We start from the raw sequence: 26,128 nt of genomic DNA, 5'->3' as shown, positions 1-26,128 counted from the left end.
ATTATCTGCCTTATTTGTTCCAAGTTAAAATTTATAGAGAAAACAAGCCGGGTTGTCTTCCATGAATCCCTAGCTTCATTGCAGCCGACATTACCTGAGGCTTGTGATACTGAGATTGCGGGATGGAATTTCTCCCTGAGAATCACACCTCACTCCCCCACTCCTTCCACAATTATCCTCAGAGGTGAGCTGGCTGCATGAGAACTGGGCAGCCATTTTCCCTGCAGAATGTTTTATTGCTTTTTGAAAAATCAAAGGGTAATGGAAGGAATGCAATTTCCAAATATGTGAAGTTTAATCCTGGGGTTCCCTGTTGCACTCTGAGACAATGCCACACTCCTTCAAACCCAGAATTTTCTGCCTAACTTACTGGAATCAAGGAGCAACTCTCTAATTTTCCCTCTATTTCAAGTGTTTTTCTAATATGTTCTAGTCTAATGTCCTCTGTAAACACTTTTAGGAGATGCTATGATATGAAGCCAGTCTCACCATGTCGCCATCTTTTAGTCCTTTTATAGTTAAGGTATGACTTACTTCGCTTTGCCTTCTTTAATGATCCTCACCCTCTCGATCCACCATTTGTCTCAAGATCCTGGAGGTTCCATCACTCAGTTCTTCCATGTGTGCTTTCTTACAGTTCCTCAGTGGCAGGGCAGCTTCCTGCCTGGGAAGCAAACACAACTCACATTTCCCGTGAACGTTCCAGACAGACACAGACACTTCTCACTTAATGCCTTGTATGTTCTTGTGCACAAGAATATTGTATATAAGACAATCTGTAAAGTCAGTTTGCCCATTTTTGATACATGTTTTAGAATACAATCCCTGTGCCTATGTCCGGAGTTACATTTTAAGCTAGCAGATACCTACAAGGTTTGTAAAATTAATCTGTTATTCATGCTGCATCCTGAAAGGAAGAAATTTCACTCTTTGAAGAAATGTTCTTCCCATCTTCCCTCACATCACTGAATAAAGTAATCATAGTAGAATCCCTATGTTAAAAAGCAAACAACTGAAAACAACAAAATACAGTACAATTTCTGCCTCTGAATTTTTCTGCTTATATTTGGCATTCAAAATATCTGTAATTTCACATATTTACTCTTGGCCTTCTGGTTTTTGCTTTAATTCTTTCCTTATGAAATAGTACTTTGTCTCCTTAAATTTCATACTTTTCCAGTGTCCAGGTGCTAATTTCACAAATCTACTTATTTCCCATTGTCACCAGCATATCCTTTTTAAACATACTCACTAGTAAGACGTATGAACTAAATGTACATGTGAACATAATGGGGTCACTGGGAACTGGGATTAAAGGTAGAGAGGTTGTCAATGATAGCTGGAAAATTGATTGAAGTAATTAACTTGATTTTCTTTCAGTCTTAGATGATGTCAGATAACCATCTTTATGAGTCTAGAGCTGTGTGTGTGTGTGTGTGTGTGTGTGTGTGTGTGTGTGTTTGTGTGTGTGTTTGTGCATGTGCCAGTGTGGGGGCTGTATGCTCCTGTAGATGTGAGGACATGTGGGAACAAGTGATGTTGAGGTCAGATGTCTTCCTCTATTGTTCAACACTGCATTATTCTTATTACTATTATCATCATCATCATCATCATCATCATCATCATTATTGAGAGAAAAGTCTCTCAGTGAACCTGGAGTTCATCTGTTTGGCTAGGCTGCTGGGCAATCAGTTTTAGATGTCTGTATGTCTCTGCTCACAGGGTGACAGAAGCATACTGCTGTGTTCTGCTTTCTGAATCCAGTTGGGGTTTCAATGCTAGTGTCTCAACCATTTCTGCTCACTCATCCATCTCTCAGCCGTGAAGAATTCTTAAAACATTTGTTGTTTAATTTTTTAGATTTTTTTGTTTCTTTATGCAAAATAGCAATGAACAGATATTCTTTGTCAGTCCCTAATATTGTCCAGTAATTAGCAAGGAGCCAATTTTATGGAACATTGTTGATTTCTACACTTGATAATTTTGATAAAAATAAAGATATTTTGTATGAGAATATACAATATCAATACATTTAGTGATAATCACTTTCTAGTACCAAGAATGGTTAATCATTGAAATTCTGAATGTTTTCTTGAATTTGTTTTGTCTTTCATTGATTCTAGGTACAGAGTGCAACTTTTAAATTTCTCATAAATCTGATATTTGTAATAACTAAAATAAACCTGAATTGAATACACACTTTAATGTCATAGAAGAAAAATGAAGACTTAGGGTCTAAACTTGGTATCGAATTAAATTATAACTAAAATTAACTTTAGTTCTTAATAAGCATGCTAGAACATTACTTCAGCAATTAGGATTTTAAATCTTTTAAAGCTGTTTAATTCCTAGCATGCCAGTTTTCCAATCTCTGATTATTTGATGAGAAATTGGATTGGAGGGGCATAAGGGTGTATGGCTTGGTGAATATATGATATAACTGTAATTAATGTTTATATTTTGACTTACATTTTAGAAAGGGTAAATGAAAACCATATTTCCTAGGCAAAGAAGGGAACATTTGCTAACTACGGTATATCTTATAAGACCACACATTACTCAAAAGCTGAGGTGAAAGTTTGTACATAATTAATACATAAACATAATTTTATCACTATATATATATATAATTAGTGATAATCATCAGTCATTGAATATGAACTTAAATTCTGAATAATTGAATTTTGTATCTTATCTATTATTGTTATGTAGTACTTCATTATTGAATTGTGTACAAATATAGAAAGCTTCTCACATAAACCAGCATTACAAAGTATGTTTCTAGATTTTATTTCACTTAGCAGATGATATTCAAGCAGATACCTTGAAGTAAATATAACACATATAAGTATATTACACCAAAATATTGTTCAGGATATGTATATATTAACAAATTATTTTTTGTCTAATTCAAGACGTAGCTCTTACTGGGGACACTCTACTTTATCTGCCAGTGCTGCTGAGGAATATTAAATCCTGCAGTGTTGGGGGTTCCTAGCCTGCTTTATGTAGCAATGTTACTACTACATTCTTCTGTCCTCAGTTTCCAGGGTTTCTATATTCTCAATTCTGCTCTGAGTCTGCCCATGTAGCTTGCTACGTGCTCAATAGAGAGCTAATCAAACAACATTAGTGGAACCAAAGTCATCAAGTACATTAAGTATCATTGACAAGCACACGGATACTAAGTCATGTGTGTTGACAGACTTTTTAAAATCATGCTTGGTTACACTGCATTTAGTTTTGTATTTACTAATCCAATTATTTTTATGGCTTGACATTTCCAGATTGTGCTTCAGTTGTTGTCGAGACTGACCCCTGCTTAAGAAAGGCATTCACTGGTAACAGAGCAGACACACAGGAAATTAAGTCACCCAGTTAAAAAATGTTAAATGCTCATTTACTTTTGTGTTGTATGATGCTAAATTTATTCTTGATTTTCGCATAAACAAGCAATCATACGGGTGTTGAAGAGTTGACATAAATGACATGTAAAACTGATGTTTGACATACAAAGCTCTCTATATCTGCTATATCATTGTGTACAAAGTGATGTCCAACCTTGCTCTGAAATTGTTCATACTTCCTGCTGTGAATAAGGATGCTAATTTAAACCTTACAAAGAGGTAACCAATCTTCTGATGCTTCGAGGAAACTACTTGAAGTATAAGTATTAAAGGGGAGTAAATATTATCATGCTCATTTGAAGCAACCATTTACTTTTGAAGAAATGTGAGGGTATTCTTTTTAAACATTCTAGTTGTAGTAAACTGGAATTTGTCAAGCTGAATGAACTAATAGCTTGAACTTGTTGACAGGAGGTATAATGGGTAAATTGTCTTCAGAAGTTGTAAAGGTTTATGTTTAATTGTAAATGGTGTTTTTAAATAGCTCTGAACAAAACATTCCACATTTGAGCATATTATGATATGTTAGAAAACCATGTTGATTGTCACTGAGAGAAATACACATTTCTGCATTGTAAAATATATGCTGAGCTATGGCCAGAATGAATGAATGAATCTCTAAATTTAACTTAAAAATTTATTTATTTATTTATTTATTTATTTATTTATTTATTTATTTATTTATTTATTTAATGTATATGAATACACTGTAGCTGTCCAGACACACTGGAAGAGGGCATTGAATCCCTATTACAGATGGTTGTGAGCCACCATGTGGTTGCTGGGAATTGAACTCAGGACCTCGGGAAGAGTAGTGAGTTTTCTTAACCGCTGAGCCATTAAAATCCAGCCCTCTGAAATTTAACTTAAACTAATGGAACACATTTTTTGGCTTTGTTTATTTTCTCAGAAAGCCTACTACAGTATCTACCAAGTACAGAGAAGAGTCATACTCCAATATCCCTTTTGAAAAATCTAGCTTGAAATGCATATTTTTCATACATACTAAGTTGTTTTATTCTTTTTTATAAATATTTTATTTTAGTGTAATACTTTATTTTATTAACAACATTTCCATAGTATTTCTAGATTGGCTGCTCATAAACGATTGTTGTGGACTATTAGAAACTTTGTTCAAATAAAATTGAAGCCATCATCAAAAGATATTAAGGCACTATCTCTAGTTTTTGTCATAACACATTGTCAATTAATATGATGGCTGTGTTAATAATAGACATAGATGACATGGTTGCAGTTAGTCACACAGGCAGTATTTGCACATAAGATAAGTATATACTTGGTATTCCCTGCCCATGTCTCCTCCTTCGGAGGGACTTGTCTGGTATAAAGGGATCTGTCCTACGGCAGAGTTCTCAGATCTTCATGTAAAACTGTTTGACTCTAATGGTTCGTAATGATACTATACTGATGGGTAATGAAATGCCTCTGTTCTTAAAGATGTAATCTTTTCATAGTGATAAGATTATAAAATACACACTAAGGAAATTGAATTGTGAAATCTCCAGGCAATAAATTCAGGAGTTCGTATAGGCTCTAATTTTACTCGAATTCAAAGCTACCCTATTGATTATAAAATAAATTCCTTCACTGATCACACTTGGCTATGTGAGAAAATTAGGCCCAGGTTCCCCTTTAATCCCTCTCTATAAACTACATATGGCACGTATGATGGCAGACCTGGGAGCACCTTGGTAGTAATGACTGATTCTAGGGAGAGATCAAAAGAGAAAGAGAAGCTACTACGATATCTCTTTTCTTAGAAATGATCGTTTATACACTTTCCTTATTGTACACTTCTGCTTCATGAAACTATATTTTACAGTTTTCTTATTTCTTAAAATATCTATGGATTTATATTTTGGTTAATAAGTATTAAATGGAAAGGATGCATTGAGCACTATGCACATAAAAATAGTCAACTAAAGATATACATTGTATTTACATTAATAGTCTGGAGGAATGCCTCAAGTATTTATTTCAAAGATTTTCCTTTCCAAAAAAATGGAGACTTTACATTTATTTGATAGCAATGGTGTCTTCAAACACATCCCTGTTTCCCATCTACTACATGATCATTTATTTCTGTCGTGCTATAACAAAGGTTGCATGACTTGATAAAAGGATAAAGCATACCTTAAAAGGCGATCAAGTTGAAATTGCAATTTAAATATAAACTCAAGTTTATACTGCACCAAAGTGTCACAAAAAATAATACTCTTTATTGAGAAAAGGCTTTGTTTTTAACAATAGACCTTAAGCTCATGTAGTTGTAGCTCTTTCCCTCTTTCTCTTTCTCTCTCTCTCTCTTTCTCTCTCTCTCTCTGTCTCTCTCTTTCTCTTTCTCTCTCTCTCTCTCTCTCTCTCTCTCTCTCTCTCTCTCACACACACACACACACACACACACACAGAGAGAGAGAGAGAGAGAGAGAGAGAGAGAGCCATATGACTAAAATCAATTTGTATTCTTCTATATGGTGATAGAGGGCAATGCACAATATATAAAATCTGAATGTATGCAAATGGAAAATTACAAGAGAAATGTAGTTACCCTCCATTAGCATTTGAACACTGCTGTCCCTCATTTTCCAACAAAGGGTTAAACACAAGGTTAAAAAAATCCTTAGAAAAATCATAAAAGAGATTCCTCATAAGTAGTTCAAAAAATAAGACAAGAAAGTTAAAGGAACTGATTATTCAACTGGGCAAATCTCTAATGGAAACTTATCTTTAAACTATCTTTAAGTTTACAATATCCTTTTAAGGAGAGAACAGAGGGCAGGTGTATAAGACTCCCTCAGGGGGTAATGAGCTCAGAATCTCACAGGCTAGATTTGCTTTATGTATGGAGAGTGTCCTGACTGTGAGACTCATTAAACATTTGAATGAGCTCTGAGTAGGTAACTGATCTCAGCCTCTGGAAAATTCTCACTGCAGCAGGGTCTCAATCATTGGAGATATTTGAAGGTTGCTTTTTTCCCCTCCCTGCAGAAACAGATTAGGCTGCATAACAAGTATAAATTTCCCTTTCCCGGTTCCCCCTTCCCCATAAATCCCATAAGCCCTCTTCCCTCGGCCTGTTCTCCAGTCTACTTATTTTATAGTAGAATAAGGCATACATTTGTGTTTCTACTAATACAAGTGTTTAAATGTAACTAGTTGGCTTACCAATTATCATTTTAATGTATGTCATACTTGCTTATGTTAGGCAACTAACATGTCACAGGTACTCTGTTGGGTATGGTAATTTTACTATATATAAAAGCATGCATGTGACAATCATTCATCTTAAGCCATTACTTAATCAGTTTAATAAACATGCTAATCAATCTAAATGTTTTCATTTTCTGCATAATTTAAAATTTTGCTTTGCAAACTATGAAAGGATTACAGAGCCTAAAAAACAGTTACACAATTCATTAAAATCTGCTTGATAAATTCTAACAGTAGATTTTTGAATATTTCTTCTCAAGAATACTTTTTCATCTCTACTTCAGATGTCAAGATAAGTGTGAAAAATGAAATGTTTCTGTGAGTCACCAAGAAAAATAAAAATGCATTTTAAAAAATAGAGTGCAAAAGAAGCACAAACAGTTCCTTAATTCTTTTGATCACAGCGAAAGGAAAGCCTTTACCCAATGTCAGGCAACTGATTCAATGCACACACTGATGTACAGCTTTTAAAAATACATTTGAGAAATGAAAACCTAAAAGAGAAGCTCTCCAAGGAGACTTTGATCATGCTGTGTATCAAACTAATGTATGTACAGAAGGACATCTGGGAACTAAGAACGTCAATATGTGTGCTGAATTCTTCCCACCCTGAAATAACACCCACAAAAAAAGAGTTATAATGATTTTGACACTGGTAGGGCCACTGTCACGAGCATTGACTATGGATTGCTATTGCTTTTCTTAAAATACTGTCTGCATAACACTTGTCTTAATCAATACATATTGCTCTTAAATTATGACTATCTAAGGTTAAACTCACCTCTTAAAAGTGTGGAAATAAAATGGTGTGGCTACATCTTCGGGAACAGTTGAGAGAATTTTTTTCCATATCTTCTTCACTCTTATTGGTCCTTGAAGATTTGTATGTCTCAATCAATGAGTGAGCAAGAGGAGATAAAATTAATAAAAAAAGGAAATATACAGACAACAGCTGAAGCAGGGGGATGATTTCAAATATAAGGAATATTCATGCAACTCAAGGGAGCGATTAAATCACATCTATTGAGCTTAGTTTTTTATTTGAAGTTTTTAAATTATGAATGTTAATCCCATAACTCTGAACCATATGATCAGTACATATATTTTGTAGTTTGAGCATAATTTGTCTATTCCGATGACATTCTCACCAGTAATATTTTAACCTAATAATAAACATTTGTCCATTGACTAACTTCTGCACGAATGCAATAAACATTTTTTTTCCTCACAATGAATTAGGTTGTATGTTGAGAATAATAGTACCATCGAGTTACTGAGTTCCTTTTATCTTTAAACTCCTTGACTATAATTCATTAAGGAAGGAAAGAAAGAAGGATGGGAGGTAGGGAGGTAGAAAGGGAGGGAGGGAGGGAGAAAGGAAGGAAGGAAGGGAGGGAGGGAGGAAGGAAGGAAGAGAGGGAGAAAGGAAGGAAAGAAGAGAGGGAGAAAGGAAGGAAGGAAGGAAGGAAGGAAGGAAGGAAGAAAGGAAGAAAGGAAGGAAGGAAGGAAGGAAGGAAGGAAGGAAGGAAGGAAGGAAGGAAGGAAGGAAGGAAGGGAAGTAAACAACTGCAGTGGAAATAATCTTATTTTGAAAACTTAATAACAGTTTTCAAGTCAGAATATGTTTCTGGGACAGGTGGTGATGTAAATGATCTTGCCAGCATTTTTGATAGTTCTTTGCCTCACAGACTATTATGTCCAATTCACACAAATGGTGTTACTGGCCACTGTAGTGATTTGCTCAATTCATTTGATAAATTGAATTTCTCTGGCTATACAAAACTAACCTGCTAAACAATTTTCATTTTTGATTTTTACAAACAAACCATGTCGTAACTATTTAAGTTACTCTGTGCTTGTACTGAAAAACAAGAATTTAATGTCGAGAATAACAAACTGGTATCTAAATCTATTAAAAGAATCACTTCTATTTGTTTGTGGAAAACTCCATGACAATATGACTACATACAACAATAGCCACTTTCTGGTCCAGTGTTACATGTACTGCATTGTATCATGAGATACAGGGACCCACTGTAATAAAAACAACAAAAACAAAAACAAAAACGAAAAAACAAAAAACAAAAAACAAAAAAGAAGTAATTTTTGGCAACTTCCATAATTGTTACTATGCAGTACATACATATCTTCACATCGGATCTAATTTCTGTTCACAGGACTGTCTGATATATACACATCCAGCGGGCATGTACGCAGACTGTTGAAAACGTGCAGACTGCTTCGCTGATCAGAAACTGAATTTTTGAGGAAGAATATATATGAGAGTCAGGGTAAAGGAACTGAAAAAGACAGACCACTTACTTGAAAGTAGTAGAAATATCAGCATCAAACATGAACAATAAGCCCATCAACATATTAAATTTTGTTTAAAAAAAAGAACTCTCATCAGACTAAAGCAACCCGTTATAATGAAATCTTTAGTTTCTATTGAAATATATGTATTCTTGATTTAATTTTAATTGAATTATGTAATATTTGGTACATCTTTGTATCTAAGTTTTTCAGGTTAGATGCTGTTAATGGATATAATTCCTGTTCTGTTTTTTTTAAGGTGAAATATTCTGAAAGCTATATAAAGAATAAAAAATATCTTTATCACTACTACTAAGTAATCTATATAATGAAATCTAGGTGCTGGTTTTTTATACACATATTTTATAGGACTAGAAGCATGACATAATATAATTTCTCTCATTTTGCTATTAGAATTGTTCTGAGAAAAACTGATTCTTATTACATACAAACCTGCTTAAAATGACATCCCATGAAAATATTTTAGATAATCATATCAATACAGCTATTCTATAATCTTAAAAATGAGATAAAATAAACTACAAAATGTAAGTCATCTTTGAATTTTTGAACACATAAATATTTTCCTAGTTTTAGATTAAAACATGCATAATTTTAAAGCTTACTAAAGTAAATTTAGATAAAATTATTTATAGTTTTTAAAAATACTTTTCTAGTGATATAATGCTTATACATTTATTTTTCTAAACTTTTATCATAAAATCACAAACAGTGAAGCAGGAATTGTTCTATAGGTAGTTTTAGATAATTTAAAAATTAATCTTTGTATAATTTGTTATCGCTGTGTTAAATATGTAGTTCCCCTCCAGAATGATATCTAAAATGTAAAATATGTAAATTTCAGAATGCTGAAGATCTGACTTGCAGTGACTACTAGAAACTGGGATGTTTCTGCAACTTTGTGACACAATGTGGGTCCAACCCAGGGTTTCCCTGAGTTTCCTCTTGTATGATTTCGTGTGCAGAAATGTGCAGTTCTAAACTCCAAACGTCAACCACTTTTTCTTAGAGTATTTTTCTTTCTTTTTCACAGCGCGGAAAAGGATATGCTAGTCAATTCTGCAGCTTACCCGAAGCAGTATGATTTGCACAGAGTCGACCAACAAAAGCATCAACTTTTCAACTTCATTATCTTGGCCATCCAGTTAGTAGTGTGTAGCTGAGTGTTAGATTTCCAGCGGAGTCATCGTGGCCACGTGTAGGACCTAATTGCTCTCAGCAGGCCTGAGAAATGAGTTGAAATGTGCAGACTGTAGAAACTCCATAGGCAACCAGCGTTGCCTCTCCGATCAGTGTGTGCCTGTTTACAGCACTATCTATCCTTCTCTCTCCAAATGTCACTGAGCCCTTTAGATGTTTGTATTCACCATGAGAAGCCAGTCATCAAGAGAAAAGAAATTTGTGCATTATAAATGCAATATCACTGTTTTAAACTTGACTGTTTTATATTATTTTTGTGTGACCAAGTGTTCCCCCAAACTATCCCAACTTTACAAGAGAGATGTGACTATGTTCTTTTCATCTGTGGGCTATTAAAAAAAAATGTTGTATCCTAAAGACCCACAAAATATCAAAGACATTCTGTAGTTTATACACCGTGTTGCAAAGTGTTTACTGTACTATTTCAAAGCTTCTAAATAAATATAAAATATATATTATATTATATAATTTTCCTAAGATGTGATACAAATTAGTTGGTTTTTAAAACAATTCATACAACCCTCACCATACAATAAAACAGAAGGCAATTCAGGGTCCCTAAGATTAACTGAGAAAACTATCAATAGTTTGTCCTAATTTTCATACCTTGCTCAATCCTGTATTCTTCTTTCTTTAAATGAAAGTGAAGTTATAAGCTGCAAAATTTTGTCAAGAACTCATTGTGAATTTTCAATGCCAAAGATGTAGCTGTTAATATTGTCAGGCGGAGCACAGAAGATGTAGTTTCAAAACATCGAGCAGTCTACATGATTCCGATTCTATTTCCACGGCTTCTGAATTTAGCATCACTTAAAGCTTTTATAAAGAAACTATAAATTCACCTGTATTTGTTGTTAGGAAAAAAACCTGGGTGTCTGTACATTTTGTGGTGTAAAATATGTAACTGAAGATTACTATTTTAAGATGTTCTCATCATATAATTCATAGCATTTTATTTTACATAGTTTTACATAGTTTTGTGACTCTTAAGTAAACATGAATAAAAATATATAACTCTATATATGAATATATAGAGGTATATAAAAGTAATTATCTGAGCTGGTATGTATTAACAATAAAAATATTCAAAAAGTCTCTAAATTTAAAAAAGTTAAATAAATTTGGAGATAGAAACATGATACATAACTGTTTCAATATTATATGTGAAATTTTTATAGCTTAAATGTAGTCAGTGTTTTATTAATGAGAATATTCTTCATTGGTCAACCTTGAAAAATTAATTTTGTCTTTTACTCTCATGTCAACAAGGTTAATTATTAAATTCAGAAAGACGTATTTTCTTTTAGTTCACATATTTTTTTTTCTGCTGTTGTCTGTTGCTTGTTGAAACAGGGGAGGGGTAGGAATCAGAGAATGTGTGAGAGATTCATCCAAGCAAATCAAGGAATACATTTAACTGCCCTCTAAAAAAGACTCCAAAATGATATCAAGATATTTGTCAAGCCCAAAGTATAGGCTCAGTTTGAAATGATAACCTTTATTTTCATCTGGTTATATTCTCACTGTGAGTTTGAGCTACAGAATGATAAAGAATAGACTAAAATGTAACACTTAACAAATGAGCTCCTTCTAATTTCATATGATTTAAAACAAACTTTAAGATTGATCATTGAAATACATACATGCAGTCATTATATTAGTTAGAGTTATATCTAGTATCATTCTTTTGATACTACCAAATTACATAATAATGTATCATAATGCCAATTAGCTTACAGCAGCAGAATGTGAACATCATCCTGTCTCCGAGGGACCATTTGAAAAATAAACCAGTTATCATGTGCTATTCAAAAGCACATACACTCACTGGGTGCCACAGCAATCTTTTCCCAAATGTATGGCATATTACATGAGAGACTATTTTAGTAAGAAGATGTCATATATATATATATATATATATATATATATATATAATTTAACTGGGAAAAGGTTTGTTTTTCTAATTACTTTTAAATCAAGAACTTTTTTTTTCAATCACTTAGCATTAAAACCATTTTTGCTTCAATTTACAGTCCTGGGTTAGCATTTACATTCATGTTTCATGCTCACCTCACCTACAATGGTTCTACTAATTCATTTGATTTAAAAATGTTTTCTAAAATCTTTCACGTCATATGCAATAAAGGTTATAATCCTTTTTTGACATTTAGTTATGTGCTAGCAATTTTTATAGATCATAGCAACTCTCTAGAGTCATTTGTACTGTAGTATTAAATTGAGTCACTATGCTACCAAAACATACATAATTGGATAGACCAAATTATTAAAACACATGACATTAAATGCTAGTATCATTCACCAATTATTGCATGCAGGAAGAATTAGAAGTTACACTGGCGATAGGATTTCAGGAAATTGGCTAAAATAATACATTTCAACAACAACGCCTGTAGCAAAGGAGCAGTGAAAGAAGACAGTAATGACATACTACAGGTAGCTTCATCAAGCACATCAAGGAGAGGCAGTGTAAGTTTCACATTTAATCTGACCATTTCAATATCCAGTCTGCTATTATTGTGTACATGTTTGAGGAAACGATAGTATTAGACAGTGTTTCATCCATAATACGCTTCCAATAAGAAAGTGGAATCTACTCCTTATTTAGCCTCATTAGTTTTAGAGCAGTAAAACTCAAAAAATTTTCCTGTGGAAAGAGTGTTGTACGTTTTTAATGGTATGTCAAATGACAATTTTAGGAATATTTCATCCACATGTAAAGTTATAATTTTAATCCGTGAGCATAATTTTGTAAAATCACCTTAAGTCAAGTATATAAATATTGCATCATAATGGACTCAAAGATATAACAATGTCAATGATATAAATGTGTCACCCTTTTTAGGAAAATGTGTATTTAATTTTAGGAAACTATTAATTGCAACGCCTTTATCCAACATTGTGACTTAGAAATTATATAGAGCATTTAAATATTTTCATTATTCATTCTCTTTTGTTTCTAGTTTGTGGTATAATTGGTCCTCAGATGCTCTGAAATGTTGAATTCCTTTTGCTTTTCCACGAAATGGAAGAAAAATATTCCCTGCAGTTCTTGACATATAGGCTCTCAGAAGTAGGCATTGATATTACCGTAGAATCTTGAAGAGTTGTGTATGGAGTTCGGTTGATCAAACTGAACTTGATGAATGTTTGCTAAGATAAATAAGGTATTTATGGTATTAAAAAATAATGACATTATGTCATTATGTTTAAGTTTCCCCTTCATTACAATGTATGACATAAATACCAACAGAACTACAAAATCTTTAGTATTGGTATACACAATGATTTTTCTGGAATTATATATTTTCTCATACTGGAACTTTTTGTGTTCTTAATCCTTCCTCAAGTCTAATTTTGTAGTGGCAAAGGCTTTGCATTAACATCCCTTTTATGTTCCTTTTTTAAACAAGGAATACCAGAAAATTGCTAAATTCAATATTTTTTACATCCTGAAGTAGTAAAGTTATTTTGTATATTGTTAGTACTTCAAGAAATATCCCCCTGAGAAATTGGAAAAAACTCTTATGCAGTAATCTGTGAAATTGTTCAGTAGAGAATATTTTCTTCAAACACTTGGCTTAGATTTTAGATTTTAGCATTGTCAGAATGCTGGTAGCTGTGTGCCGCCAGAGTATAGCAGGCAATAATATGACTTTGATTCTAATACTTTTAGTGTGCATGCATGTGTTTCTAATCACTGTTATTTTTTAAGTATTTGTAAAATTAGAAAAAAAAATCTTTTCTTGAAACCTCATCAGATGCTTAGTTTGAAGTTTTGCTCCCCAGATGTTTTTTTGAGAAGTGTGAAATACTGCATTGTGGATGCAGAAAATATTACATTTTCACATGCATCTTAAAAAAAATTCTGGAAGTTAGAACTCTCACTTCCCAAACATCTGTATGTCCTTGAGTTGAATATGAACAGGGAGCTTTAGCTCTCTGGGCATGTTTGATACAATTATCTGTGAGTGAAAACAGGGTATTATAACACATGAGTTTCAGTCTTAATTGCAGTGTTGTTACTGTGAATGCTATAACCATACATAAGTAAAATGTGTGTAAATGTAATATATTATTTTATACTGCTGTATACATACAAAATAAATAAAACTAGGATACATATCATACCATCTTTCCATGCATGGATCTTCCACTGACGTCATGGGAGCTTTGAATAAAACCACCAGTTGCAAACGTGGCCCTATGTATAAAAATGGCTGATGATGACTTAGTAATTTCAGTAAATTTAGTCTTAATATCACAGGTCAAAGGGACATCTGCTCAAAATTGTGTATTACTTGAAACAGCATATGGAAGACTTTGAAGAATTTTGTCGTGTTTACAGATTTAGTGTAGGCATTCAATTCCATGTGAATCTCAGGATTACCCCAACAAATATTTTAAGTCAACAGTTTTCTAATTAGTGCTAGATTATTTTAACTTAAAACTTTTGAAGTAATATCAAGGATTCACAAATATTTACATATAAATAAATTGAACATAAAATGTGAGTGTCTTCAAGCAATAAGATAAACACTTTATCTAAAATGAGAGAAACCCATCACTTCGTAATCAAAGTTCATGGAAACACAAGAAAAAAAAGTCATATCAATGCCATTTTCAGAGAAGAAAGTATGAATGACAAGAGAGGTGTGTCTTATATAATGTCAAAATCACCTAAATTAGCTCTATAGAAACTTTGCTTCCAAGGAGCCAAAGATAGAAACACTGTACTTCTTATTCTCATTTGTGATTATTATAACTGCTTTTCATTAGTTCAGCCTGCACACACTCAACCTAAAAGCTTCATCTTATCAGGCAGCAAGTGGATGGCTGGGCATTTGTTTTTCCTTGAATTTCTTTTCTATAGAAAGGAAGAACTGGAATGATAATTCTCCATCAAATGTTATCAGTAATAATTATGGGTTGCCTATATTCCTTCTTACCCCCGTCATTCTTTCTGATGACCATGTTGATGCCTATCAACAGTTTTTACATCAAATAAAATACATCATAGAGGTAAAAATTTCTACTTCACCTAGTTTTGGCCATCACAAGTTATAAGGATCTATTATATTCCTTCATAAAAATTCTAACTTGATTGAGAACTCAAACAAATTAAAAGAAAACATACAGTGTTGAAAAATAAGTGATATAATTGGTGAATGCTGAGACTGACTTAGAATAACTAGTAACCTTGAAATAAATAAAGAAAAACAATTATAGTAAGAAAATAGAGCTAGAACAGTATCAAAGAACATCATTCATATAGAAGACAAGAGTTCATTTTTAAAAATTGCATATACATGTGTGAAATGGGGTACCTGTGAATTACCATTTTTTTGATGAATCATCCCCCCAAATATTTACAATACATTGAACAATATGATCTCTATTTCAAATTTAATTTCATGCAGCAGAAAGTGAAGGCAGATACTCTGAAAAGTCACTTTTCTCTCAAAATAACTCTGCTCTGTGTGTAATTTAGCTAAATATTAATTATAGGAATTTTCTGAGAATTAAGTGAGCTCCTTTATAGGAAATGTATAGCATAATGGTAAACTATAGGTAGGTTGTTATTATTGTCATCAGTTTTATTATTATCATTTATGTCACTTTATCACCAACATTGATTTTAAACACTATAGAACACATCCCAGCCTACTGGAGAGCTGTAGTTAAGCAAGGATCATTTCAAAACCTGAAGGTGAGTCTACACTTTTTTGAGTATCCATTTATCAGCTCTGCCTCTCTGTTTGCATGCAGAATGCAGAGCTGGAAATAAACTCATCCCTTCCAGAGGACTGTTTTCAGCTTCCTCAGCAACTCTAACAGAATAATTTATTTCTATGATTGAAAAATGCAGAAATCTGAATGTAGCCAGGCTACACCTTTGAAGCCAATGGCCTTCCTGAACATTTGTTGGGAGTACTGTACATTTGATGGGATATTTCTTGCACATAATGATCAGTTTTACATGTCTTCTACGCACTTTGAAAATTACTTGAGACAGCCTTCAGCATGTGCTCAATGCAATCATACTGTCTAATGGTTCTAATTGGAGGCCTCTGCCTGGTATGAGCCTGCTTCCTTAGTGTTACCCTTTGATGTTTAAAACATTTCTAGAATTCTCTTTTTCTTTTGAATTTAGTACATTCCTTTATGTTTCCCAATAAAAAGAATGCAATCCCTACTAATCAGTAATCAAATTGATGCTTCCAAAGGAGCATTTCCATTTTAAAAGGACTTATTAATTCTTGTGGAAATTTAGGTGGGGTCCTCGTGTGGATGATGATAAGTGATATTTTGTCCCTTTATTTTCCTTGGATGGTTATTAAAATTCTTTAACCAGTCTTTGGATACAAAGGACCCCTTCTTCACACAGCAGGCATGTTAACTGAATGATAATCCTTATTCTTTTCTTTCTCTTTCCATTTTGTAAGTAACTTTTCTCTGTACCATGAGAGACAGGACAAAGACAGACAGAGGCATTCTTGTTGGGGATTATAGAAGCAAGAAAGTAAGCTTTGTTCTAAAATTAGTGAAAATTATTTCTCCTTTAAAAAAAAGATTGATTTTTATCTTATTTATACATATGCATGTGTGTTTTATATGAAGGTATGACATGTATTTTCCAGTTTCAGAGAAGACCAGAAGAGGGCTTTGGAAAGCATGGAGCATAGTTATAGGCAGTTGTTATTTTCTTTTTTATATGGATGTTGGTAACAAAATCTAAATCGCAAATATTCTTAACCTCTGGGTCATCTTTCTAGCCCAGTGAAAGATTGCTATCTCCATATTTTAAAAATACAATTAATAATGTAACAAACAGCTAAATTTAAAGTTCTCCATCATTCCATTTCTCTTAAAAAGTGTGAATAATTGGTAATGTAGGGGGATTTTTTTTAGCAAGCACAGAGGTAGTCTATAGAACCTCAAATTACAAAGGTATTTAACAGTTTTTCATCATCACTAAACTGGCTTAGGGTTTTTGACACCATGAAATCACTCCAAGACTGATGATTTCTTTTGAGAATATTTGAAAACTACTATCATTTATAAAAGTATTTACAAGAACTATAGGAAAATAACAGACATTACAACATACCAAGTAACTTTAAATCAAAAGAGTGTTTATATGTGTGCAAGTGCATATGTCTCTCTCTCTCTCTCTCTCTCTCTCTCTCTGTGTGTGTGTGTGTGTGTGTGTGTGTGTGTGTGTGTTTGAAAGACAGACAGAGAGAGAGAGAGAGAGAGAGAGAGAGAGAGAGAGGTAGTCAAATGTAAAGTTAATGAAAATAGATATTCATTGGATGATTTTAGTTTAAACCTAACATAAAACCATATTTAAGGATGTGGTATGTAAACCATTTATAGAGAGAAGATTTACATTGTATTTTAAATTATAATAACATTAAGTGATCTCATCAGAATGTTTTCATAGATTCTTACCTTGCCATCCTTGTTTGGCATGGGCCAATAAACTTACAAACATGTAAGTTCATGTGGTAGGAAGTGTAGTGCAGTTGTAAAACACATATCTGGTATAAGGGATGCTTGTTGCCAAATTTCCAGCTACTCCATGAAGAAGGCTGCAAACATTACTCACTTCAAAGATGCCACACTATCCTAAATTACCAAAAATAAATTACCTATATTTTTAACAAAAAGGAAACCGAGTGACAGGGACATCAGACCTTGTGTATACTTATAACACTCTGTACTACTTGATCTCATCCTTGGTCATGTCAAAGCTGTGTTGTTCACTCGGGTTCTGTGATGCAAGTATTTTTCCAGATCTAAATAATGTAGGGTCAATCAGGGACATTAGGAGGTTTCTAAACTAGGTGTCAGCACAGAGATTGAATATAATATATAATCTTTAATGTAGGAAAGAAGCAACTTTGGTACCTTTGTGTGCAGTGTACATTTTTGTTCTCATGCTATATGCACATTTATGTGCTAGAACATGTGTAGAAACTAGAGGTCAACATAGGATGTTTTCCTCACTCTGCACCATGTTTCTTCAAACAACACCCCTAACTGAATGTCAAGCACCCCCATCAGTTATGCTGGCAGGCCAATGAGCTTCAGTGATCTGTGTGTCTCTTTTTCCTGCCTCCTCAGAGTGCTGCATTTAAGGGCTGATGAGTTGTGTTGGATTTTTCATCTGTGCTGAGGATTCAAACTCAGGTCCTTCTGCCTGTGCAGCATTCAGTGTACCAACTGATTCACTTTCTCACGGCAAAGAAAGAAGCAAGTTCCAGCAACCACTCCCTAGAAAAGAGTAGATCTTTCACATACAATAGTAATAAAGGAAACAGACACTGAAGATTACTAATCACAATTCAATTTTGCTGTAATAAGAGAAAAAAGCATTAGTCTATTATAAGCTTATTGTGACTTTGTAGCTAAAGTAACAATATAACAAACATTTTTTTAGAGCAAACTAAGAAAAATAAAGAGAAAGACTCTTCAGACATTTAAGAAGACCAGTAGATCCCAGTGCCTTACTGGTACATGGTTATCTGCCTGAGAGTGGGTGGAACAGAATTAAAGATGAGGTTTTTGCTTTTCTTTTGTAAGTCAGGCTTGCTTTAAAGGACAAACTACGAAAGAAAACAAAGTGTTTCTTCAGGAATATAATCTTGATTGTAAAACTGATTTGAAGTTTTCTCTTTTTCATTTAAACTTTTCTGTGCTGGCAACTGGAAAAGATCAGGAAGGCAAAATACATGAACAATACAACATAATTTTATAGTTTTATCCTGGGAGCAAAGCTAGCAGTCAGCCTATATGTTTATATTTTTTTGCATACTATTTGGTAGTTATTTAAATTTTGTTTCAGTTAACATTTTTTCCTGAATCATATTTTCTTGGAAATGACTTTGGATATGCTATATGTCAATTTTGAATATCTTCATTTTTTTTTTTAAATTTTAAACATTTTGCTTGAATATATAGAAAAAAAAAACATGCTTGACCAGTATAAAACAATAGACATAGAGTAAGTAAATTCCTCGGTCATCTCTTGTGACATACACTTAAAACCACATAGCCAATATAAAGAAAGGTTAGTAAAGATAGAAGACATGACAGGTAAAAACTTATTTATCTTTCCTTTAATCTGAGTTCAAATATTTTTTTCATTAACTATTTTACAGGAATCCATTGTTCATATTTTTGAATCAATGTTCATTAGACCTATGGTAGACTTTAACTAAAATTGCACACAGATATCATTTCTGTGTGTAGAGTGAGTTTTCCCCAGAAACAGTATTTTAGCACAGAGCAGGGCCTTGTTGCTATTCATGTCTAAACATTATGGATAGAAAGACAAAATAAATGTTAGCAAACTCATCAAAGAATCAGACCATAACTTTGACACCAAATCTAGCCCTACGTCTTTATTCTTAATTCTTAACTTACACCAAACTAGTTTCCATTCTGTCTGTTCCTCACTGAAACACCAATAGCAATTATATTTGATAGTATATAAGTAGATTAAAATATCAACACTTGCTTTACAGTTTAAATTTTCTGTTATTTATGAATCACAAATTCATTTGTGGAGATATCTTAATGGCAGATGCTATGGATATTGAATCACTAACTCTAGAGTTAAATAAATAAGAGTGCCTCTCCCAGAGGAATCAGACCAACAATTGCTGCTTCATCAGGACTAAGCTAGAGAATCTGGCTTAAAATGAAAAATCCTTATTGTGTCTATTGGACTCTGGCAACTGAGTTTGTTGGGCAACAATATTTCTAGGGAGACATGAACAAATGTCAACTCATTTCACATAGTCAATTAACACACTGCAGTTCAGGTACCACTAAAGTTCAACTTGGTGAATGAATGAGTTTCATTGGGTCCTTTACAGGAGTATGGGTAAGAAGTTACAGGAGGAGAAATGACCCCCAAACAGCTACATAATACCAAAACCCATCTTTACATTGGATAAGAGATCATAAAAGTTGGACACCTGAAGTGCAATGCACTCTATGAAGACAATTCAAAATCTTGAAAAGTGTCTTCATTGATTGACTCAACTAGTCTTAAGAGCAACATTAAGTTCCTATGGTCTTTGTTTTTTCTATGCTTTTCTGGGTCTGGATTGGGTGGGTCACTGCTTGTTCCAGGAAGCACAGTTTACATGAGAATGACTCTCAGCAGGGCCTGCTACTTATGCACTCTTAGAGAAAGAGGAACCCTTGAATCTTTTCAGTTTATGGAAATTTCCGAAGTTATTTTGATTTGCTTTCTACCTGAGCTTAAGCTGCAAGCACCTTTGAAAGATAAGAATGCTTCACCTTCTCTTAACAGTGATTCTCCACTTTCCTAATGCTGTGACCCTTAAATGTGTCATATTCCTCATGTTGTGGTGATCCCTAATCATAAAATTCCTTCCTTGCTACTTCATAGTTGCAATTTTGTTACTGTTATGAATTGCTAAGTAAATCTGGTGTACATTCCTGAGGGAGTTGTGACCCATGAGTTGAGACCCACTGCCTTAGACCATCCTGTTATTTTACTTCCTTGTAAATATACTGTTCCTCAGTGAGCTACTCTCTAAGAAGGTTTTAATACTGGTGATAATCTCTATGCATGACCGTTTGACTTAGTTCAATTGATTTAGGGAAATATACAAAGAAAACTAAGAAGCAATGGAAAGGGCTCTTGAAATTGCCAACCATTCACACCATTAGTTAGTGAAGAAGTTCTACCCTCAGATTGTTTGAATGGATAATGCATTTACAAAATGTTGGATAGACAGATGAGAAAGACAGAAAGGTGTCAAGTGTGAGCAGACACAAAACAGCACACTGAGTGTCACTGAGCCTGCATCCAGGAACAGAAAATTAGATGAGAAAACATTGTTTTCAATCTTGTTTGTGAGCAAGAAGAAACAGTTTTGCCCAGTCCACTCTGATGGAAACAAACAAAACAAAACAAAACAAAACAAAAAACAAGCAAACCAACATCAACAGCAACAACTTATTTGGCTAGATTCTTGTCATCAAGAGTAAGTAACAGCACAATACTGTTGGGAGTCCCCTTGAATATGTCAGTAATGGAGGGTCATGACTCTAATTTCACAGTAAGATTTTCAAAACGTTGACATGAATTTATAAAGATAAGCTGAGATTTCTAAAAAAAAAAAAAAAAAAAAAGTCAGTGTCTCACTAGTATGAAAAGTAGGTACATGACCAAGAGGAAGAAGACCAGGTTTATATTCATTCTTGAAAACGATGTGTTTGATAGATGTTCTCTGGCAGTGAGAACAAAGAAAACTGAAAGACATGTGTCATTAGTTTAACCAATAGATACCACATGGAATGGGAATTTATATAACTATAACTCTACCAAAGAAGGATTTGCCTTTCACTCTGAAGCTTGAGTGGACATACTCTAAGGAACTCATAATTTATCCAATTGAAAGCTGACTGTCTAGAATCCAGAGGGATATGAAATTTCATTGGTGCTCCTTTTCAAGAGCTCACCATTGTTGAATCAAAGGAGATGGCTCAGTCTGAACATACACACATTCCCAGTACTTAGACAGGAGAAACGGTGCATAGCTACAATCCCAATACTGTGGAAGAAATTACAGAGCAATCCCTAGGGCTAACAAGGTTAACTACATTTAGAAGTTATAGTTACAGTCAGAGTTTTTGTCTCCAAACAGAAGTTGGAAAAAGAAGACAATCCATGATGCCTTACAGTGACATTCACACCTGTGCACATAGACCTGCCCACACCAGTTAGGTACAAACACAACTTAGCATTGTCTATTTTGAGAAATTAATAAATGTCATTGTCACTTTCAATAATACCTCAACGCATACGTGCTTGAAAAGTGTTTGGTATGGCATGGGTAGTGATATCTATCATCTTGTATTATTGAATTGTGGCAGAACCAATATGTAGCTGTTCACTGTAATCATACCCAAGTCCAGATGTTTGTTACAGGAATCCAATACAGCTTCCTGCTGCATAACAGGCCAGCTACTATGAGGTGCACAAGACTGAGACAAGGAAGACAACTTTATTTGAAACTATGGCTGAATGGGCTGGCAATATAGGCCAGTCAGAGGTGAATGATAGGTTTGCACACTGCCCAGGTTGAGGTCACCAGTGTGTACACAGGTTCTTCCCCTCACACACCAACTCAATCACATCTTGGGAAAATTTAGTCACCTGAGAAGTTAGATACAGTTTTCTACTTCTCTGTAATGTTACTTAAGAAAGATCTATCCATACATGTGATTGGCATTTATAGACATGTAGGAGTAGGCTATGGGTAGTTCTGGGTTCGGGCTTCTGCTATCTGACCTGGTTTTATTTCTGTGGCTTACACTTCCAGCTCACAGACTATTACTGAGAGAAGTCAGGGCAAGAACTCAAAGCATACCTGGAAGGCAAAAAGCATGGAGGAATACTGCTTGCTGGCTTACACACTAATCTTGGTTTGCTTAACCCAGGAAGACTTCCTTAGGATTGGTACCTTCCACAATGGGCTTTGCCACTCTTTTGTCAATAACATTTAAGACAGTTTCCACAGACATATCCATGATCCAAGGTGATATAGGCAATACCTCACCTGAGATTCTCTTCTGGGGTAACTCTCTGCTGTGTTGAGAATGGTAACTTGGATAAAGTTTATGGAAGTGAAAAGAACCATTTGAATCAGATAGCATAAAGACAGAACTACGAAGCTGCCCTGAACAACCCAGTCATCAGGCACTCTGAGAACTAGTGCTTCCTAGCATGATTAAGTCTCCATTCTTAGGATGTTTGAGAAGGTGTTTGAGAAGGGTCAAAATGCTGTTTTCCAGGGTATAAGGTATAAATCATGACTTTCTAAAGGTCCTCTAACATCTTTGTAAATGTATGGAATGATCTCTTTATTATCAATTTCCAAAAGTTCATAATTTGAGGTATGTCTATTTAAATTTATGCTAAAGGATCTTGGTTAATTCTTTGAACCAAGAAATGAGCTTTTTTGAATTTTGAAAAATTTCTAGTTTCTAAGATAACATTGGGTTTATTAAGTGTTTATCTTCTAATCTTTTAAAATTTCCGTCTTCTAAGATCTTTACTAACCAGTCTTCCTTTGGGCTTAACAATTTATTGTTACATTTATAATATTAATTCTAAGAATGTTTTTAATATTCCTCAAGACAATCATTTCAACTCTTTTCCTACATTAAATGTTTTTCTCCTTTCACCTGAATGTCTGAGATGAGAGACATGTCAATCAATAGTGTCTCTTCTTGGGATTGATATAAAAAGATTACATAAATGAGGTAACACAAAGGTACAGATTTTTCTGGCACAAATTAAGACTTTTGAGCATAATTTCATTAAGAAAGAATAGAAATGTATCATTATCCTAACAATAAAATTTGAATTCAATACATTGATGAAAGATATCAATGAGTAGTATTTATTTTTTGGAATTATGGTAAAAATGTTACATAAATGAAGGTAACACAATGGTACAGATTTTCCTGGCACATATAAGATTTAGGATATAATTCCAGCCAGAAAGTTAGAAATGTATCATTTGACTATCTTTACAATAAAATTTGAATGGTAACCTGTTGGTGAGAATTGTTTGTTGGGTATATTGGAATTTAGAGTCATTTAGACAAATCACTTAATTAGAGTATCTATGTTATTTTGTTTACATATATTTTTATTAAGTAAGTTAGCTGTTCAAGAGAAATTTTTTTTCAGATCTTCTGCCTGAAGCATAACCCTGGGTACTTGGACTCTAAAAGTTAATCAGAAAATGAACCTGAGAGATGAAAATCTCAGAGTTTTCTAGCATGGTGATCAGACATTAAACTCCGCTTGCTGTCTTCCAATCTAAACACTGTCTGTTAACCTCCAAGAGAATAAACCTTAGTTCTAGCTAGAGTGTCACCAACCTGTACAGGCAGATTGGGGCATCTGTGCATCTAGTGACATCTCGATGGCATTTTAAAATCCTGCTTGTGATTTACTTTCACTCTCCTTCCTCAGCTAATTTGCTAGATCAGTTTTTGAGCCTTTGGAATTTTCTGTGGAAATAATTTAGATTTTTCTCCTACTCCTGTTGTCATTGAGAATTAAATGTTGTCAGTATTATCATGTCAGGCACACCCAGTGATGGTTAAACATTCCCCAAATGTAAGAAATGGCTTTTCACACTTCTTTTATTGCTCCTAGTGGGTTGAATTTTTCCATTAAAAACCTTTAAGAGGAAGAAAAATTAGGACAAAAATTGACCTCTTCTGTTTCTTTAACGAGACGTTTGAAAATGAAGTTTTCTCATAGTGAGCCAACCCATGTGATACTCGTGGAAGATCATCAGAGGATAATCATAGCTTTGAGGAGTATGATTACATGGCTTGGAAGTCTTACATGTAAAAATCCCTATTAATATAATTTGATTATTACTATGACTTTTTTGGAAGAAGCTAATATGTTTGAGATGGAATCATATTTTGAATTAATAATCAGAAATGTAAAAGTAAACAATTTATTCTTTTTTCATAATATATCAACCCCTAAAATCAGACCAAATACCATTCAATTGCCTAAATGTCCCTTTTAGAATAATTTATTAATTTTTTCTTTTTTATTCAAAAACTTTGCACTTATTAGATATGGATTGGGCTTGTGGACATCTAATATATATAATGTGCGTTGTTGCTTGTTCTTTGTAGCACCAGGCATAATTTAGAGAATTCTTTTTAAGGTTATATTTCTACACGAAGAGCCAGTTTTTAAAAAATAGGGTAAAATAGCATCATTTTCTTTTATTACATTGGTTTATTTGCCATTTTGTTCTAATTTGATTAGGACCTGAATTAGTGTCTAAATAGTAACAGGAAACTAGCAAGCTTCAGCACTGGAGGTCAATTTAATTACACTGTGCATGACAGAAACTAGGCCGTGTGGGTATTGCCTTTGCCACCAGCAATTGACACCTGCGTGTTAATGAGCTGGTAATTAAGAATTGGCACATGCAGACACAGTTTACTATTTGGGACTAGGATAACCATATGCTGCTCAAGTTTTCTGCTAAGTACTTTGTTAGGTTAAGAATCACACAATTATATTTGTGAGGTTTCTTAAATGCTAATTCTCCCTTCAAAGGATAATTTTTAAAATAAAATCATATCACTTTTTCACTTTTAAGTGTAAAAATCTTTCTGAATTAAAAAAAAATGTATTTGAAAAGCAATATGTTTGAAAATATAGCTGAAGAGTTTGTTTAAAAAAGTATGTGTTCCTTCAGTTTAAAAATCATCATAGGACTTCTATCTTAAAAGGTCATTTGCATTTTTTAAAGGGCTAAAAATGACTTTGCATGAGCATTCCAAATGAAGGGAGACAGCCTCTGTCATTCAAAGCTTTCTCTTTAATGGGGGTGGAATATAACAAACCCCTTCTGAGAAATCCCAGTGGGAGGGAGTGGGCAGGGGATACCCCTGCAGAGTCAGGGTAGAACACCATCGAAGGTTTCCTTTCTGAGAAACCCCTTGTATACTGTTTTCTTATTTCTGTGCTGTTTTGCAGAAATGCTGTGGATGCAGCTGCGTGGAGAGGCTCATTTGACGAAAGATGGAGGCAAGCAAACAACCACATGACTGAGCTCAGAAGTTGGTTCTCAAGTTGAGTTTTCAGAGGAGACTGCTCCCCAGCCAACAGCATGACTGCAAGTCTGAGAGACCTCAGCCAGGCACTAACTGAGCTGCTCTAATTCCAAACCACATAAACTGTGAGACAAATAAGGGAGGATTATGCTGCTCTCTTCTTGGGAGTCTTGTTTAGCAACAATAGATAGCTAATACAATAGATAACTGAGTAACTCATTGTCTGTTATAGTAATATGAGCATTGGCTTTCCTCATGTAATGTGGCTATTTTTCCAAACAAGA

The 26,128-nt window shown here is 33.9% G+C and overlaps 1 protein-coding gene across 1 annotated transcript in view; it reads left to right on the top strand.

Moving 5' to 3' along the window:
• Positions 1 to 25,838, top strand: part of Pcdh10 (protocadherin 10) — a 56,378-nt gene extending 30,540 nt beyond the window's left edge. The window contains exon 5 of the mRNA XM_052178734.1: positions 25,768 to 25,838. Coding sequence (XP_052034694.1) covers positions 25,768 to 25,838 — 71 coding nt within the window. The remainder of the gene's footprint in view (positions 1 to 25,767) is intronic.
• Positions 25,839 to 26,128: the final 290 nt, after the last annotated feature.

This window comes from Apodemus sylvaticus, chromosome 4 (genome assembly GCF_947179515.1).
Source record: "Apodemus sylvaticus chromosome 4, mApoSyl1.1, whole genome shotgun sequence".
Taxonomy (NCBI): domain Eukaryota; kingdom Metazoa; phylum Chordata; class Mammalia; order Rodentia; family Muridae; genus Apodemus; species Apodemus sylvaticus.
Note: the sequence above shows the minus strand (reverse complement) of the source record. Positions and strands in the feature narration are given on the sequence as shown.